The following is a 17,733-nucleotide window of genomic DNA, read 5'->3' on the forward strand; positions in this document are numbered from 1 at the left end:
ATATTTACCCACAGACTATCGTATTTCGTTGTAGGACAGCCGGCTTTCGCTTGATCCCGAGTTAGATACCCGCCGAGGTACAACAAAAGTATATATATAAGTTGTATATATGTGCACTGCACTTCATTTCCGCAACGACCAGATATATATATACTATACACGCGTATGTATATGTTTATAATATGCGATTACGTACTAATTTCAGAAACCCGTTTTTCGTGGTAATGCAACGTCAACGAACCCCTTCATTTGGTATACCGTACACTCGCAGATTGGTCCTCACCTCGAATCACTTTTCCTACACCCGCTGTACTCTCGGGATTCTTCTCACGGATGAAAATATGCCCGTAAAACACCACGGAATCATTGGGGAGTCGCAACCAGATTTGCCGAATTTTCTTACGCAGAGTACTCTGCAAGGCACAGGTTCGACATTCTTAAAACCATATACGCCGTACGTATATAGCGTACGGATATTACCATAAAATTGTAAGGGTTCGGAATATGATCGATAGCCATCAATGTGCAGACCGATGAAGCCGTAAGAAGGCCAAACTACTCCGAAGGGTGCGAAAAAGAGGGAACCCTGCTTGGGCCCGGGACCCAATTTTATGATTTTGCGACATCGAACGTCACTTCCGCTCGGCGCGTATAAAAGGATAAATTTTCTTTATTGCCTCCCATCGTTCTTTCCGCAGGCTTCTTAAACTAAAAAATCGGATTATTTCTGATGATAAACGGCGCGTGGTCCTTTGGTATTGTTTCTGAACGCGATGTGAGGGGCAGGTAACATTTTATATCAGCAATTAGTTACCAGCTAGTTACAGTTATCAACCATGCTAGTTTTCATTTAAGCTACACGAAGGTTCTATCGATTATTAAATGTATTCGATATTTGATGATACTGATTAGATTACTGTAAAAGCTCTGGATTATCTAGAGTGCTGACATCTGTCCAAAAATTTTATTTTCAATCTCTAGCTGCAGCAGCTTGATCCCAACATGGATTTCCGGTGATGCTTTTCCATAGATCATCATGGCATAAACGTTTCATGGGTTCTACGCGATTGTTAGATGTTATTGAAGCACCAATATTTAGATCAGAATATAGCGGCTGTATCTGTTTCATGAGAAACAACGTTTGAGAAGCCCTATCTCTAACGCATTACTCCATTTATATACTTGGGAGTAATTGGTCTCGATTTCATTTACGATGTTACGACAGATGATCAGTAGTAAGCTAAAAATGCTATTGTTGGTATCCTGGAAAACAAATTGCATTACCATTGATCGAGCGATGCCCATCGTCTAATATATCAACATGAAGAAATGCAGCTGGTCTGATTCAGCCAACAAATAATGCATCAAACTCATCGCGCGTATCAAATTTATGCTAATGAAACTCATGGTAAGGCCAACAGCCCGTACTATAGGGATCATGGGTATGACAAGGATCCAGGAATGCAGCCGATAGACACGAGACAGGCTTGCTGGCGGTAAAATAAATTTAAGTTAAGCCGCTACTGTTGGAAAGAACCTGTTACGCCATCTCGTAGAGCGTCGGTAATTCATATATCGGTCTTATTAAATGCTGGTACAAAAAAGATTGGTAACCTAAAGTTAAGACTTTTACGGCAGTCGATAAACTGCTCTGACGAATCAAGGGAGGATTCAGACCATAAATTTCTGAAATTCGGTCCGAACTCAATCTCATTGTTGGTTCGGTCATTGAATCACTGCGCTAACTTAAGCTGTGTGTTACATAATGGTCCAATACGTCAGAATAAGCATAAATTTAAATTTCATGCGAACGATTGTAAAATAGGAGCACTTGATTTGTAATAAGAATGTCATATTTTCGGTTTATTCGATGACAACTAACATAACTTCTTAACGATAGTTTATAACTGTAATAAAAAAATCTTCTATTCACTAAATTAATAGACATACATATATGTATATATTAGAGTTATATACAGAATGTATTATATAGATAGTTACATACATATAATCTTTTTCTCAATCATGTGCTTCATTGCTAGAATTCTGTTTTTCTGAAGACATTACATTGCGTACAATATTACACTCATGCCCTTGTAGTTATTATCGAATATCCCCGTGGGTAAATGACGCATCCAACTGCATTACTGCATCGGCTGCTATTCCAATGTCTGAAAGTCATACAAATTATGTTGAAGCTATAATGGTCAGTGACATAATTATTTTCAATTTCATCGTTATGGTAAATTGGGATTCACTCTCAAACAGGACCTGTATACTCGAACTCAAAATAGAAGATAATCAAAGGCCATTACCTTTAAAATACCTAGACTTTTGGATAAAATATCAACAATTTTTGTTCCAAGTATTTGCAGATATTCGAGTGGATTCTGATCTCAGAAACACGAATCCGTCAACTAAATTGAGTTACAACAATAATCGATTGAGGTATCCCAATTTTTCGACAGCAAAGAGTGAAACATTTGTGATAACTCGATCAGTTTTAGAGATGAATCAATTTGGCTTCTAGATTCGGATTCCTGAGCTCAAATTACATGAGAATATCTGTTAATACCCAATTTTAAAAAATGTCGATTTTTGACCCCAAAATCGAAAAAAACTTCAACGGATTTTTTCGATTTTTGAGCCAAAAATGAAGTATCTTTAAAATCGATCGTATGACACTTTTCTTACGTATTTTGACCTCAGAAAGCCGAATCTGAAAGAAAAATTGATCTATCTCTAAAATTGACCGAGTTATCGCCAATTTTCAGCTTTTTGGGGTCAAAAATAAAAAATTTATTTTTTAGTCTATCTAAATGTAATTTGAGCTCAGGAATCCGAGTCCGGAAGAAAAATTGATCTATCTTGAAAAATGATCGAGTTATCCCTATTTTTCCGCGATTTTTGGCATAAATTTGAGGATATCTCGAAGGGAAAAAATCGTAGCTCAATTTGGACAACGGATTCGTGTTCCTGAGGTCAAAATACATAAGAAAAGTGCCATACGATCAATTTTAAAAAATAAAAATTTTTGGTCAAAATTTGAGATTTTTCCAAGGGGTACCCCTTACGATTTTTTCAAATTTTGACCAAAAATTTTTATTTTTTAAAATTGATCGTATGGCACTTTTCTTATGTATTTTGACCTCAGGAACACGAATCCGTTGTCCAAATTGAGCTACGATTTTTTCCCTTCGAGATATCCTCAAATTTATGCCAAAAATCGCGGAAAAATAGGGATAACTCGATCATTTTTCAAGATAGATCAATTTTTCTTCCGGATTCGGATTCCTGAGCTCAAATTACATTTAGATAGACTAAAAAATAAATTTTTTATTTTTGACCCCAAAAAGCTGAAAATTGGCGATAACTCGGTCAATTTTAGAGATAGATCAATTTTTCTTTCAGATTCGGCTTTCTGAGGCAAAAATACGTCAGAAAAGCATATTAAACCTGATTAAAATAATGATTTTTTTTTTGCTCAAAAATCGAATTTTTTGTCGGTTCTTCAAGAGTAATCGCACATATAATCAGCTCAGGAATCCAAATCTGAAAGCCAAATTAAGCTACGAATTTTTCCCATCGAGATATCCTTGATTTTTCACCTTTTCGATCGATAATTGGGCGATAACTCGATCAATTTTATAGATAGATCAATTTAACTTGTGAATTCGAATTTCTGAGATTAAAATACATGAGCATACATTCAAAATTCATTACCGATTTTTGACCCCAAAATCGACAAAAACAAAAGCCATAGTCTGACTACAATTCATCAGTCTTGAGGAAGATGGACAATAACATGAAATTGCATTGAAGTATAACTTACAGATGAGCTTTGTGATATGTCCAGTTCATCATCACCTTTCTTTGGATGGCATTCTAGTCTGTCAGGAGAGTCCCCATTCTCGAGCTCTGGATTCTTTGTAATTTCATCGTTTGCAGTGATAGTAACAGTTTCACTCTCTTCTGGATTATCAATCCTGGTTTTTTTACCTGGGTTTCGGGCAGCCTGTTGAGCTTCAATTCGTTTACGATTAAGGAACGCCATACCGTGCACCCTCAAATGTTTGTCAACTGCTAACTTGTCTTCAAATACTGCCATACACACGTAACATTGGTTTGAGATTTTACATTCGCTTTCTCTTGGGTCCAAAAGTTCTCTAGCATATGCCGGATTCTCCGCCATGTAAGTAGACGGATCTTCTATCCTGTGGAAGGCCTTTAGGTGCATTCGTAAACTTGGTTCCACCACAAAATTTTGTCCACATTCTAGACACACTAGATAATGATCCTTGATTCGATGATTCGTTCCAATATGTTCTCTTAGAGAAGAAATATCGTTGCATCGTTGATCACATTTTTTGCATACAAAATTTCCTTCCCTATCTTGCACAGACTCTTGCTGTACACACAACCCATATTCTAGTGGATATTTTTCAATATGTTTCTTAGGATTCCATCGTCTTCTCCTTTTAGAAGACGACACAGTTCCATCTAATTTTCGTTTTCTAGGTCCTAGCACCTCTCGATAACCTTCCGAAATGAATTCATTCGACATTCGTAAAAGTCTGGGTGTTACTATAGCCAATTTATAATCTTCGGAATGCCTCAGGTTGAAGTGATTCTGTATTATTGGCCATGATGTGTTTATGAATTCTCCACAAAGGTGACAGTTGTAATCAACTGGTTCCGAAGGCTGGGTCGGTATGTCAAAAGCAATGCGCCATGGTCGTTTCCTTCGTCGTCTCCATTTTACTAAAGATCTTGGAGTAGAGATTTTTATTTCACGTGGTTCTTCTTCTTCGACTTCAATTTTTAAAGGTGATGTATTCAGTAAACGTTGCGGAATTCTTGAAAGTGGTGGAGGTTTTGATACATTGTAAAGTGGCAAGGTATCCGCTTCTGTAGAACTAGAAGCACATGTGGTAGCCTGAGCACTTGTAACGTGTACACTCAGGTGAGATAGATGATTTTGAGGCTCTGCGTCATCAGGATCAAGACTCTCAACATCTGTATTCAATCTCTTCTTTAGAACAGATATTGATGGAATTTTTTTTTTATCATGAGCAAACTGTTTTGACTGCTGTGAATCTGACCCTGAAAATATTGGAGAGATGTCTGAATCAGATGTGATATCTCTATATTTCTGTGGTCCGTAGAGGGGAGGAGGAGTAAGGAGAATTTCATCATCAGACACGGATTCGGTTTTTAGTTGTGATAGTAGTATCTTTTGGTCCACTTGGTCTCTCGAGAATTTCTCATTTGAGTCTAATAGTCCGATACACTTGTCCGGCGCTATCGTTGATTGTAATATGCTGGTGGAATCTACATTCTCTGTTTGCCCAATGACTTTCACCTGAGGTGAGTGTGTGGGTGATATCTCCATAGATGTGTCGAGCGTTTTTTGTGATTCTATGCTCAGATTTTCATAAGCATCAGGTGTTACAGACCGAACGTCAAATATTTTGGGTGACGAGCTATATTCAGTTATCACGTTATTCAGTGGCTCAATAGACTTCTCTACTGCAGATATTACTTCAAGGGGTGTAAGTCCTGAGCCATCCGGTTGAGCTGAGTCTTCATCGGATGAGTATATGGAGCAAATGCTACGTCCGATTGTGTTCTCTGTTTGTTCAGTTAATGTTGACTCCAGAATTTCAGATGATGATTCATTACAAGAATCGTTTATTATAGTGTTGGCAACAATTGATTCGGTTTCGTTTAGGACAGACTCTGGCGTATCAGGATTTTCGTTATGATCTTCGTTTTTGTTAGACAAATTGGTAATTGGTGTATCACACTCATTTTGCGAATCATTTTTAGATACAACTTGCTGCATTGGGTAGTCGAGGTGCTCTGAAAGTGTCATGGATTTTGCTTTCTGCAAATTCTTTACTGACATGATTTCAGGGAAGCCTTCAGAGTTTATCAAGTAAGACAGTTGTTCTGAATGAGTACTATGCAAGTGAGCCTTTATCTGCTCCCTACCTCGTACGGTTTCTTCAACAAGGAACGGGCACAGAGGGCATTTGTAGTAAAGCATCTTAAATACTCCTGTATGATCGTCTATATGTGATCTGCAATCCTCGAGACGTACGACGCAGTTTTCAATATCACAGATTGCTAAAATAACTGGTTTAACAGTGCTGAGTTTTGTTGGATGATCCTCTTTATGGTGCTTTTGGAAACCAGCTTCTGTTCCCACAAACACTCCACACTCTGAGCAAGCAATCCTGAGTTTGCTGTGTACAAGAATAAAGTGTTTGGTGAGAGACTCCATATCAAGGAAGCCTTCCACTTGGCATAATTTACATGTAAACCATCTCCTTGCCAGAGGGTGAAAACAAATCGTCCATACGTGTATTTCCATTCGTTGGAACGAAGAAAACTTTTTGAAGCACTCAGGACAACTAAATGGTTCCCTATGTGCATGAAAGTTCAAGTGAGCTTCAAAACGAGACCTATTTCCTTGAAATACGTCACATATGTGGCATATGTAGTTATCACAAGTGCAATTGCCAGAATCTTTAGCTGTTGTATTCAACAACGATGCTATATCTGAATTAGAAGTTATAGGTCTGTTACAAGTAGAACAAATTGTTTGTTTACTTTTCTCCCTATTATTCAACAATATTTTTTTAATATCATGTTCACTTGGTCCCCGGTCAATACTCTGATATTTCTCGGAACATAATAGTGGTTCTTTCAGAATATTTTCCAAGTCTTTGATAGCTTTTAAGTTCTTCAAAATCTTTGGGTCATTAGAGATGCCAATAGTTTTTGAAAATTCTGAATTCACACTTATCAAATGGTCAATTTGTTGCCTGATCTTTTCTTCACCCAGACGAATAAGTTTTGCTAGCATCCGTTGCTTATATTTCGCCGCAATTTGCGTCCAACTCAGACCTTTATTCATCTTTATTGGTTTTACTTTTGGTTTTCGAAAATCAACATAACTTCTGCCAATGGCATCTGTTTTTACGATAAAATATTCTCTTGCGTCAGAATCTTGCACATTGAACAACTCGGTTTTACCAGAAGAAGAAACTGATAATGACTGTGGCTCTAAAGTGTTGAGGGAGTCAAGAGATTTTTCTGAGGTTGTTTCATCATTATCATTTTTGCTTGTTAACGCAGGACTTTGGGACATCTCTAGTTTTTTGGAAATAATTAAAGGGGGAGAAAGTGATAATGAAGGACTAGATGTTGAAGAAGAATCTGGTGATGTCATAGGAGATGGCGTTATAAGAGGTGCAATCTTATCTACAGCCAATTTGACTGCTTTGGCCGCAATTGGTCGAAAGGAAGATATTGGATGCTGTTTGGCAGATGACAGTGTCGAGACATTGACACATTTAGCAATAGTTTGGAATTTCAGATTACTTGAACTGTTGACAGCACATCCACGCGTAGATTTAGGTGCCTGACGTATGATGAATTTTTTTCCATTTTGGTAAATAACTTTGCCATCGAGAGAGAGTGATTGAGCCCTGGGATTTACTATGTCCTTTGAAGAAATTTTCTGCAATTTGTTTGAAACAATCTTGACACTTTGTTCACTTTCAATGTTTGACACCAGTGTAGGCGTAACTCCAGTTAAGTGAGTTGGTGAAATCATTGTTTTATCTGTTTCGCATTTCAATTTTATGATGTGCTGGTTAGAAGTTGGTTCTCTTTTGGGAAGAATCTTAAGCCGTTCTGCATCTTGGCCAATAAAAACTATTTTTTTGCTACCGTTAATCAAGTCAGGTGGTAACTGGCCAATGATTTGTGAAATGTCAGTCTTCTTGCCACTGTGTACAGTAAGTATTCTAGGTCCTAAAGCTGACAACGAAGTTTGAAGTATGGGTTTTTTTGATGCTCCAACAACTCGTGCTACTTCCTTGCCGGATAAAAGGGATGTTTTAATATTTATCGGTTCAATCGGTGTCGGCACCACTTTGTTAATAACTCGTGGTTTTAGACTACTCGCTATTGGGACATTCTTTTGAAGAGGAATTATACCTGTTTTCACTGGTTCACAAGCGAATTTTTTTACAGAAATCTTTTGCTCAAACACATTATCATTCCCTATGAGAGCGATATTGGGCATTGCAGCGTGTGCAGGATTTCGAACTTGATTTTGTCTTATTTTCAAAGAAACCTCTGGGACTTTGTGTAATGGTTGCAAATCTACTTTTCCTGGTGTTACACTGACAAGGCTATTATCACTGATACCGCCGTTCATAATTCTTTCATCCTTTTCTTTTGAGGGACGGATAATGTTCACTTGTGATACATTAGGTTTTGCTACTGAACTACAATCAACAGATTCGATATCAATTGTAGTACATGGATTGTCAACACTTTCTGTGGACTGCAAAGAAGTAATGGACGTAAGAGCTGACACTGTTGGTGTTTTAGGTTTTTCGGGAGTCAATAGTTCCATATCACTCAAAGCTGATTGGGCCACCACAGATTCAATAGTTTCAGAAATAGATGATTGAATATCAGAACTTACAGCTTTTCTGATGGATGTAGTACTTCTCGAAGGTGATGCTCGACTGGAGAGACTTGTTTTTGATAATATACCGATACGTTTCTCTGACTTTTTGCCACCATGAGCTACCCTATGCGCCAGAATTTCAGATAATGGATTTTCATCACTTTTGGAGGTTGACCGTAACAAAGTCCACCATTTGTCACCGAGCTGTTTTGTCTTCAGCCAATCCATAATGTGTGAGCAGGTCAAAAACATGTGCTCCATAATAATCTCGCAAAATTGCTCCAGCTCTACATAATGCTGCTTTTCAACATCTAGCGGCATTGGCATTAGCATAACATCTGCCACGTCAACGATACTTGTGTTATGTCCTTTTAAATGTGCAAAAAATTGACATTGGTTGTAAAAAATTTTCACAAGTCCCATCTTACTGCCTTTTTTCAGGCCCTTTGATTTAAGGTAAGTTTTGCGCTCAGTAGCGACTGACTGACAGTCAAAGCATGGGAACTGACCATTTTGAGTGTGAGAACAATCGGTTATGAAACAATTTGGACACCAATATCCAAGGATCCAGCTACGTCTTGAGGTATGAGATTCAAGGCTATTGAGAAAGCGGAAACTGAAAAAAAAAATTATATGGTGATATACATCCTTTTTATATTTTAGATTTGTTATATTTGCATGAGTTACTTCAATGAGCACTAGATATTTCATTTTGAAGAATGTCTTTAGCGCTAGTCGATATAAACTCACCAGTCTCTACATTGCTTGCACACATACAGGGGTTGGTAATCATCAGCATCACTTCGTAATATTGGCGGTGGTTCTGCAGGCATATATGGCGAAGATCTAAGCATGAACACAGCTTCTTTCACAGTTGTATAATACCTCTGGCCCCACCTCTTTTCAATCCTCTTATTTTTTCTTAGTTTAGGTACAGCAACTGGCGTGGGTTTGGTGCTAGCTGCTGGCGTATCTTCACCCTGGATAAATAAAATTAAAAGAATCAGCAAATTAGGTTACCAACAATCTTTTACTGCAACACATGAGAGTAATTTCAACTGAATGTGTTTAACATGAGTCAGACATGGGTGTTTACTACTGCATAGTAATGATGGATAGAACCAGGTCACTAAGACAATTTCAAGAATAATGAGAAATCAAACGGAAATGCAATAGATAAGTAATTCCAGCTGCAATTGTTACAGGAACAAATTTGTGGTATTGATGATCATCTCCTCTTCAATGACCCGAATGATTAGCATAAGAATTTCTAATTCGCTGCCCTATATTTCTTCAATAATAAGCATCCTTATCTATGTAAATCATTAGTCAACATGCGGATAATAATTACATAACCCATTATGCTTATATCCTCACCATATGGTGCTTTTCTTCATAGTTCTTCATGGTTTGCCAGAGGCAATCAAATTATTTATCAGTGTATTGATATGAGGCTCAAAGAATGAGCAGCTTACAGCTTTTGCAGCCATGATCTTCCTACCTGTTTCTACACAGTCGATATGTCAGAGCTAGATGGCTATACCATCACAGTTGTGAATCGAATGCAGCCCATATAGGGTGTCGCAAATAGTCCGCATTACAATACGTCGAATCAAGTGAATCTCTCAGACTTTTCTTTTGATTGAATTTATTATCATAACCCACTACCGGATCTCACCATCATTAAAAGTTAGTTCTTCACAGCTGATAATATTCTCCCTTTGAACATTTCTGGTGTCCCTAGTTCTATATCACCAGTTTCTATCTAAACTCCCAATAGTAGCAGCAGTAGATTGTGAGAGTCAATGACTGGTAGTAAAGTCAAATCTCATTCCCTGAAAGTATTTATAAACAAGAATTAAAGACTTGGAACATAATCAATATGACTAATGTCGAATAGGTCAAGCAGCAAAACTTACAAATAGCAACCAATTGTTATGGCAATGCAAGTCGGCGCATGATGATAGTCAATCAGAAGTGGATCAAAAAATCTTCCTATCAATGAAAGGTGATTACCAAAGGAAGACCTTCCAACTCACTGCGCGGTTTTTTCTTTGGTACAATATTTGTTTTGAAATTTGCCTCAGAATTTATTGTGATTTATAAAATCTTCTTTGGGTACAAGACTTATAAGGTATAATGTAGACAATTTTCAGCACTATGATTCAGCATCACAGATAAGGAGCCACTATCTCGGCAGCCTGGCTGTTGTTTCACTTCAACACTATTCGGTTACATCAAACAAGTTGAGTAGTTATTACTTATTTGTAGTTCCTTGACAAGAACCACAGTACAAGAACTCTACACGTAATCTTGGTACACAGGTGACGCTCCTCGCAAGATTCGGGAATCACAAGCCACGGTGTCAGTAAATAAACGCAACCAAATATAACGGGTGACAAATCACCTATATTAGGTGAGATATTAGGTCCGCAAATACTTCAAAAATTTTCGTTATTGCAGCAATGAGATCCCTAATGCGATATTCTATTAATTGCATACGGATAATCTAGGGGGATCTAGAAGAGACTGCAGACTGATTGTGTGACTGGGCAATATCATAATCACGCGAACGATATTTGCGTTGAGAATCCCTGTAACCTGGATTCTGGAGAGCATGACTTTGGTTTCGATGGCTTCTTGCTTGCGCCTCGACTCTTTGGAACAACTACCATGGAGAATTCGAACGTGATTTGGAAATGTTGAGACTCGCATAGGCTCGGATCCTAAGAGCGTTGCCTGACATGATACAATCTGCAGTAAACGCTGGAAATGATAATGCGAAAACGAGAATAGGGAATTATTTCACGAATCCGGAACTCAGCAGAATCAGCGTGATTCGGATATTGAGTGCTAAGCCACAATTACAAATGATGGTATATACATATATTAATAATTCGAGATAACAGTCTAAGATTCACGTGAAATACAATGTAAGGTACGATGTATTTATAACATCTCGTGATATTTCTTCAGGTGTGGCCTCATGCAGCCGCTCATCACTCGTTTTCAGTGACAAATCCAGTCATATAACAGTGTTTTGAATTTCTCACCTTAACAACGCGACAAAGCTGAACAAGTTGAGCTTTATCGCGTTGTTGAGGTGGGAAATTTAAAATAGTGTCACGTGATTCGATTTGTCGCTGAAAACGTTGACTGAACATTGGTACCAAGCTTTGGTACCAATCATCAGTCAACGCTGAAAACGAGCGACGAGCGACAAATCCAATCACGTGACACTATCTTAAATTTCCCACCTCAACAACGCGATAAAGCTCAACTTGTTCAGCTTTGTCGCTACCTTTTTATCCACTGGTGGGGAAATTAAAATAGTGTCACATGACTGGATTTGTCGCTCGTCCCTCGTTTTCAGCGTTGACTGATGATTGGTACCAAAGATTGGTACCAATGTTCAGTCAACGTTTTCAGCGACAAATCCAGTCACGTGACACTATTTCAAATTTCCCACCTCAACAACGCGACAAAGCTCCACTTGTTCAGCTTTGTCGCTACCTTTTTATCCATTGGTGGAGAATTTAAAATAGTGTCACATGACTGTATTTGTCGCTGAAAACGAGCGGTAAGCGACTGCATGAGCCTGCACCTACTTCGAGACGCTATTTATTGCGCAAAGTTATTGCCGAAAAAGAAAAAGATAAAAATCTCAATGCAAGTTATAATAGAATAGCGATAGGCATTAGGAGATTTTTGATGTCCAAGAATGTTGGAAGACTGCAAACAAAATGCAAATCTAATCACATGCTCCAAAATATCCATCGGAATTAGAGACACTTCGGAGTGTCTACATATCTCATTGTCGCAAAACCAAGATCGCCGCCGCATACGGTCAAGGATGTAAAGCCGCTGAAGGTCGTTCAACGTTGAGATGTGACTTGATCTGGTGCAAGTAATGCACTGTGTACATATGTACCATTTCCATTTGAAGATTGGCACCTGATTCGAAGAGGATGCTTGAAAAAAAAGGACAATGTTTGGCCACCCAGATCGGCGCGATGTGTGCCACCGGCTACGGTTGTTTTGCAAACCTCCGTGACGGACGATGACCGATTGCGACACGGAGGTGATAGGTCTTGCTGCTAACTCACCTGGTGACTATATATTATTGTTCACGGTCAGTCGCATGCTTTCAGAGTTCCTGCGTGGTTATGGTCATGCGTGTGGTCCCAAGACGGTTCCAAGATCCCTTCCAGGAGAGACCCGCGAATGATACTTCACGGACAAGCATAAACCAGGACTCGCGTAGCGTTGAACGAACTGACGACCGACCGACCCGCGACCGCATGACCGAGCAATCGTCCCATTACATGATTTTCCAATACAAAGCCAAGGCGCGAGTGAAATGGGTCCGAGGCCCAAGATGCGCACTCGAACGCATCGTTTAACGGTGCAGGCTATACGCTGATAGGCGTTGAGAAAACTTGAGACCAATCAATGATGTTGAGATAAAAAATTTACTTTACGATCAACGAATATGCCCTGCTTAATCTTGTTTATATGGGACAGCTCAGCCTCGAACTCTTTTCAGAGTCTTTTGGATAGGTGCAGTGGCTTAAATTTTGCTAATTACATCGATCGCAACTAAAATGACCAATCACGATCTTCTAGCTATCCAACGCACCGACGTTACACATCGATATATTGCCATCTTCGAGTGTGGTCAATCTCTGGGGTGGTCTTAACACGCTTCGGGATACCTAAGTTCTTTTCTTGCAGAGATTAATAGAATAACGATGTTGAATGCGAAAACGGCAAAGTAATTACCGACTACTTTCCCGGGTACCTGAACTACACGGTACCCGGGCACCGTCAGCCAAAGCTGCACGCACCGCAGCCTGCAGGGTTCGAACACTTGCAGGCGTGGAAATTCCTTCCATCTTGATTCTTCTACTTTTTGCCGCACGTGGTTGACACACTAATGAAACTATTCGTGCCGAGGTCGAAGCTCTCCTCGTATTGCCGACAGGATCGCGGACCTGTTCGCGTGTGCAGTCTATCAATGGTACCGGGAAGCTCGTTTCCTTGCCAATAAATGGTAGCTGCTGCCGGAGAGTCTGATGACTGCACAATTCCGATGACTGCACTATCAGAGCCCGAGCCGAGAGTACCTGTATGAAAAAAACTCAATTGATTCGAAATCAATGGGTAAAATAATAACGAATATCCGGTGTCCGCACTTGAAAAAATAATGCCCAGCTGCATTCATCGCTGCAATAAGCATTCACCATGATATTACAATGATGGCACTGTAATCGTCGTCACAGTTTATGGTGTTGTTTATAGGTTTAGAGTAGCGGAAGGTGCACTGGCTCACTGGATTTCCTGATCGACCTATAAGTCCGTTACCGCGCAAGTATACGTATATCTATCAACGTACAGTTTTTTGGCATCATCCGCACCTGAGGCCAGATATGTGCGGCTTGCTCGCAACGTCAGCCCAATTTCTTCACCTGGTTGTATTGTTCGCCTTTAATTAGGATCTCCGAAACTGGTGTATACACGATATACTGTACCTATATTGTGCGTGCGGCGTACCGCAAGGTAAGAACCTGCTCGCGAAATGAGACCCACTCTGTCTTCCTACCGTTTATTTGAAATCCAATTAAACGAGACGAATTGCGACTACTCCTCCTCCGCTCGTTGGACCGGTATGCCTGCGGCTGAATACCATAAGCTCTTTCAGAAAACAATCACACGTGACGCAATGTTTTCTCATTTTTATTTCATCGCGGACCTCCGTCCACGAAGAGCTGCTTAGCTGGGTCACTCCAATTACGATCGCCGGAGCCATTCATACGCGAAATTACCATCTTATTGTCACCTCGCCCTTGTCGATGTGCCGTGTACCGGCTGTTCTTAATAATATGCGCCAGCGGCGGTCTATTCAGGAAACCAGTTCAGAGATCGCCGAATTTGGGCCTTACGGAGGCGACGGGTCGTAAAGGATGTTACCGGGTTCCTTTTCCGTCTTGGTACTTGTTGCTGGATGAAAGATGGATTCCGCAAGTTTAAGGATCGGAACGATCCCGGTAGGTCGCAACAGCGACTTCACGGGGAGCGGAGCCAACACCGCTATAATATAATATACAGTTGAGAGAAGACTCGTGTATCAGACTGCACGCAACAACGTTCGTACGATACGCTCATGCTTATACTTCACGCATGGATTGCCGAGCGAGCAGCTCATGCCGCAATGTCATAAGTCGGAACGACGTAAAAGGGTTGACAGGGTGGAGATCGGAGGAGGTCATTGCACCCCGTTCAAAAACCAGCATCCATTTCCCGTCTTACTTCCCTGTCCTACACTACGGTAGTCGGGACACGACACATGACCCCTCCACGGAATCGTACTATGCATCTACATTTGCATATTCATTATCCATTATCCATTATCCATGTCTCGATGATCATCAGCATAACGTGCTCCACCGTTTCATGCTTACCAGTATTTATTATATTACACGGTTCAAGTACATGGTTTTAAATACGTCCTAATTGTCGGAGGGCTACGGTTCGGTTTAGGTATATCGAAACCCACTTTTGTGACCGAGCGAAGTTTCCCGGTCAACTTCTTCCAAGTAGGTTAACGCCCTGCAGTCTCGTACGCGAGTTATATACCAGCACTGGGTGCTGGTGCAGATGTGTTCCACCGGTGGAACACACGCGGTATATACTCATCGCGGTATATACCTCGAATCATATGATTCATGGTGAACCGTCGTAAAAATGAGATGCAATTCTAGTCCTCCACTAGCGGCCATAACAAACGTGTAATTACGAACAGGCGTAATGCACCTATCTACTATGTGGGTATTTGGTTCATAAAATATGTAGTTTACATGCACTTAACTGATATCTACTCCACACTCGATTCGCGTGCAAATCTTTGACTCGGCCGGGAGAGGCGAGAAAGCGCGGCTGATCCGGTCGCTAGGTAATAGCCCTTTTCATCAAAAAGATCCAAGGCAGCGTGGGCATCCTTCCTTTTCACTGATCGTCAGCTCCCGGCACCGCTGCTCCGTTCCACTTCTGATAACGTATTGCATCGCATCAACTTTCGTACAATCGACGCGTACGTATCCAGAAATCATCAGCTGCGAACTGGGAGTACGAAGTTAAAATATCAGATTTTATACACGTTTGTAACCGGAGCTTCGAAACCTCCAAATATTCTCGCTGAGCTCGGTCACAGTTTCCGGGCCCGGGGCCCAGAGCGGCATTTTCGCGTCCTCGTTTGCACTCCACGCGCGAGCACCTCAAACCGCAGACCAGACGAGCATTGCAGGACCATATCACCAGATGATATGTGTACACGATATAATTTACAGTTCGAGGATTATATTTAAAGCTGTCAAAATCTTACGCCCGTATGTGCATCGTTATCGTCGTGGAACGTTACCATACATCCTGATATTTATAACGCCAAAACTGGGACAATCGAATAACATGGAGTATAATGATTCCAGACCGATCCGGCGAACCGCAGTATCCATCTCTCTGAAATAAGACTTCGAGGATAATGGAACCGCAGCGGCACAATACAAAATTGCCTACTCCGTAGCGTTTTTAGCCCTCCGATGAAAAAGGTCAGTGAGAAATTTCTCGACCTATTTATCGTATACGGGTACAAGGCACTGCCTGTAGTTGGTACAGCTACTACATTATTGCTGTGCAATGTCATGGTCAGAGGTCAAGTTCATAAATCTCGACGTTTTTACTTTACAAATGTATTTGCCCGGAGTCTGTAATATGCAGGAGTAACCTGGCGAAATCGGCACGAGACTCCCGACCGCTTGTCTGCGACTACCAGGAAAATCCCCCGGAGATGTCCCAGCTGGTAGAGCGCGACTGTTGCAAGTATAATAGGATCAGTTGATCTTGTCGGTGGTACAGCTGGATTATTGTTCGTGGCCAGTTCACCAAGGAAAAGATTCTAATCTTTCTCGCATTCTTGTTACTCTATTTTACTTTTCGTTCACCTTCCTTCGTTCCGTACCCTCCGGTGGTGAACGGGGAGGTGCTCACAATGCCGGCAGACAATCTGATATACGGTCTTTAAATTGCTATTTCGAACGAGGCATCCTCTTAGCCTCGCGATAACTCGTAATTCATGGAGATTTCGAGCTGATGAGGTTGTACAGTTTCCCGAAATTTCTACATGTTTTGCGCAAGACCCAGTTACACAGCGTGTCGAATGAGACTTAAAATAGACGAAATAAATCTCAGGGTTATACTACGCACACTTTAATTCTATTCTATGAAATGATCATTTTCCACATCTTGAGTATTCCAGACATCCAGAATACAGTAAAATGTTTTAGATATGTTCTGCGCAATAATTCTACAATTATACCTGCGCGGAATGTTATACCGAGATAATGGCGAGTTGATGTATTTTTAATGCAGATTTTCGATCGTTCGTCGCACCACGTTCGAATTGAATAGGTCATCTCGCTACGCTACGGAGAGCGTTAGAAATGGAGCACAATTCATCGGCGCATCTTAATTCACAAGTATCCGTTCGTAGATCGATCGAAAGTCTGCACTGATTTACATGATTTCTGCTTTGAATAAAAAAAAAACAAAAAAAAACAAAAAAATAAAGGATCGATTCTAGGACGATCGTATATACGTAGTGCAGGTGGTCCGGCGATGTATCATCATCGTTGCTTTCCACACCAACTTTCAATTCTGGATCGATACTGCTACTATAATATTACAAATAAATGACTAAATCATAAAAATTCCATCTGATCTAATTGAATTTATCATGATGATAGAGCAACGCGGAGAGACGGTGTATTAAAGGACCAATTTCCAATACCGGCGATGGTCGGTTATAGCTGGCTGATGGGCTCGTTGTTGGTGCAGCGGTGGCCCAGAAACTGTGGGCAATACATCGCTCGCTATGCAGAAGGGAATTTACTCGCAAGTTGCGTTGGACGTGGCTCACCAGATGATGGCGATGATGACGGGTAATCTGACGGTTAAGCTGGAGCAAAGTAGGAGCGCGAGCCGCGAGTGTCTCGTTGGGTAAGGGAAGAGAAGGGAAGGGTGGACGAAGAGCGTAGCTACCATTTACACATCCCATCGACATGGGACATGGACATGGACGTAAAAGACGTGGACATGAACATGGCAATGGTAATGGCAATATAGGGAGCCCGAAGTCAGGAGGATTTACGCCTGCACGGATCACGTTGGAGATGAAGAAAGAGAGAAAG

The 17,733-nt window shown here is 40.6% G+C and overlaps 1 protein-coding gene and 1 long non-coding RNA gene across 3 annotated transcripts; both read right to left on the bottom strand.

The window, feature by feature from the left end:
* Positions 1–1,835: 1,835 nt before the first annotated feature.
* On the bottom strand, positions 1,836–10,786 carry LOC105684674. Of its 2 annotated transcripts, XM_012398223.3 has the most exons (5): positions 10,411–10,786; positions 10,170–10,326; positions 9,242–9,471; positions 3,833–9,107; positions 1,836–2,171 (listed from the first exon to the last, which is right to left on the bottom strand). In XM_012398223.3, exons 2-5 carry the CDS (start codon positions 10,173–10,175, stop codon positions 2,160–2,162), a joined length of 5,523 nt encoding a protein of 1,840 aa, XP_012253646.2. In that variant the 5' UTR covers positions 10,176–10,326; positions 10,411–10,786; the 3' UTR covers positions 1,836–2,159. The 2 variants fall into 2 exon arrangements, with proteins under 2 accessions (XP_012253646.2, XP_012253644.2); XM_012398221.3 differs by lacking the exons at positions 10,170–10,326; positions 10,411–10,786 and adding an exon at positions 9,869–10,152.
* A 2,160-nt stretch (positions 10,787–12,946) lies between these two features.
* Positions 12,947–17,705, bottom strand: LOC125499965. Its single transcript, XR_007277091.1, has 2 exons — positions 15,360–17,705; positions 12,947–13,617 (listed from the first exon to the last, which is right to left on the bottom strand). It is a non-coding gene; the product is annotated as an uncharacterized LOC125499965 (long non-coding RNA).
* Between the last annotated feature and the right edge of the window lie 28 nt (positions 17,706–17,733).

Source organism: Athalia rosae, chromosome 2, assembly GCF_917208135.1.
Source record: "Athalia rosae chromosome 2, iyAthRosa1.1, whole genome shotgun sequence".
Taxonomy (NCBI): Eukaryota; Metazoa; Arthropoda; class Insecta; order Hymenoptera; family Athaliidae; genus Athalia; species Athalia rosae.

Coding starts and splice junctions, on each gene's coding strand:
- LOC105684674 (XM_012398221.3), bottom strand. CDS start 9,898: ATGAAGAACTATGAAGAAAAGCACCATATG. Junction 9,472..9,868: donor ATGAAGAAAAGCACCATATG/GTGAGGATATAA, acceptor TTATTTATCCAG/GGTGAAGATACGCCAGCAGC. Junction 9,108..9,241: donor TGCAAGCAATGTAGAGACTG/GTGAGTTTATAT, acceptor TTTTTTTTTCAG/TTTCCGCTTTCTCAATAGCC.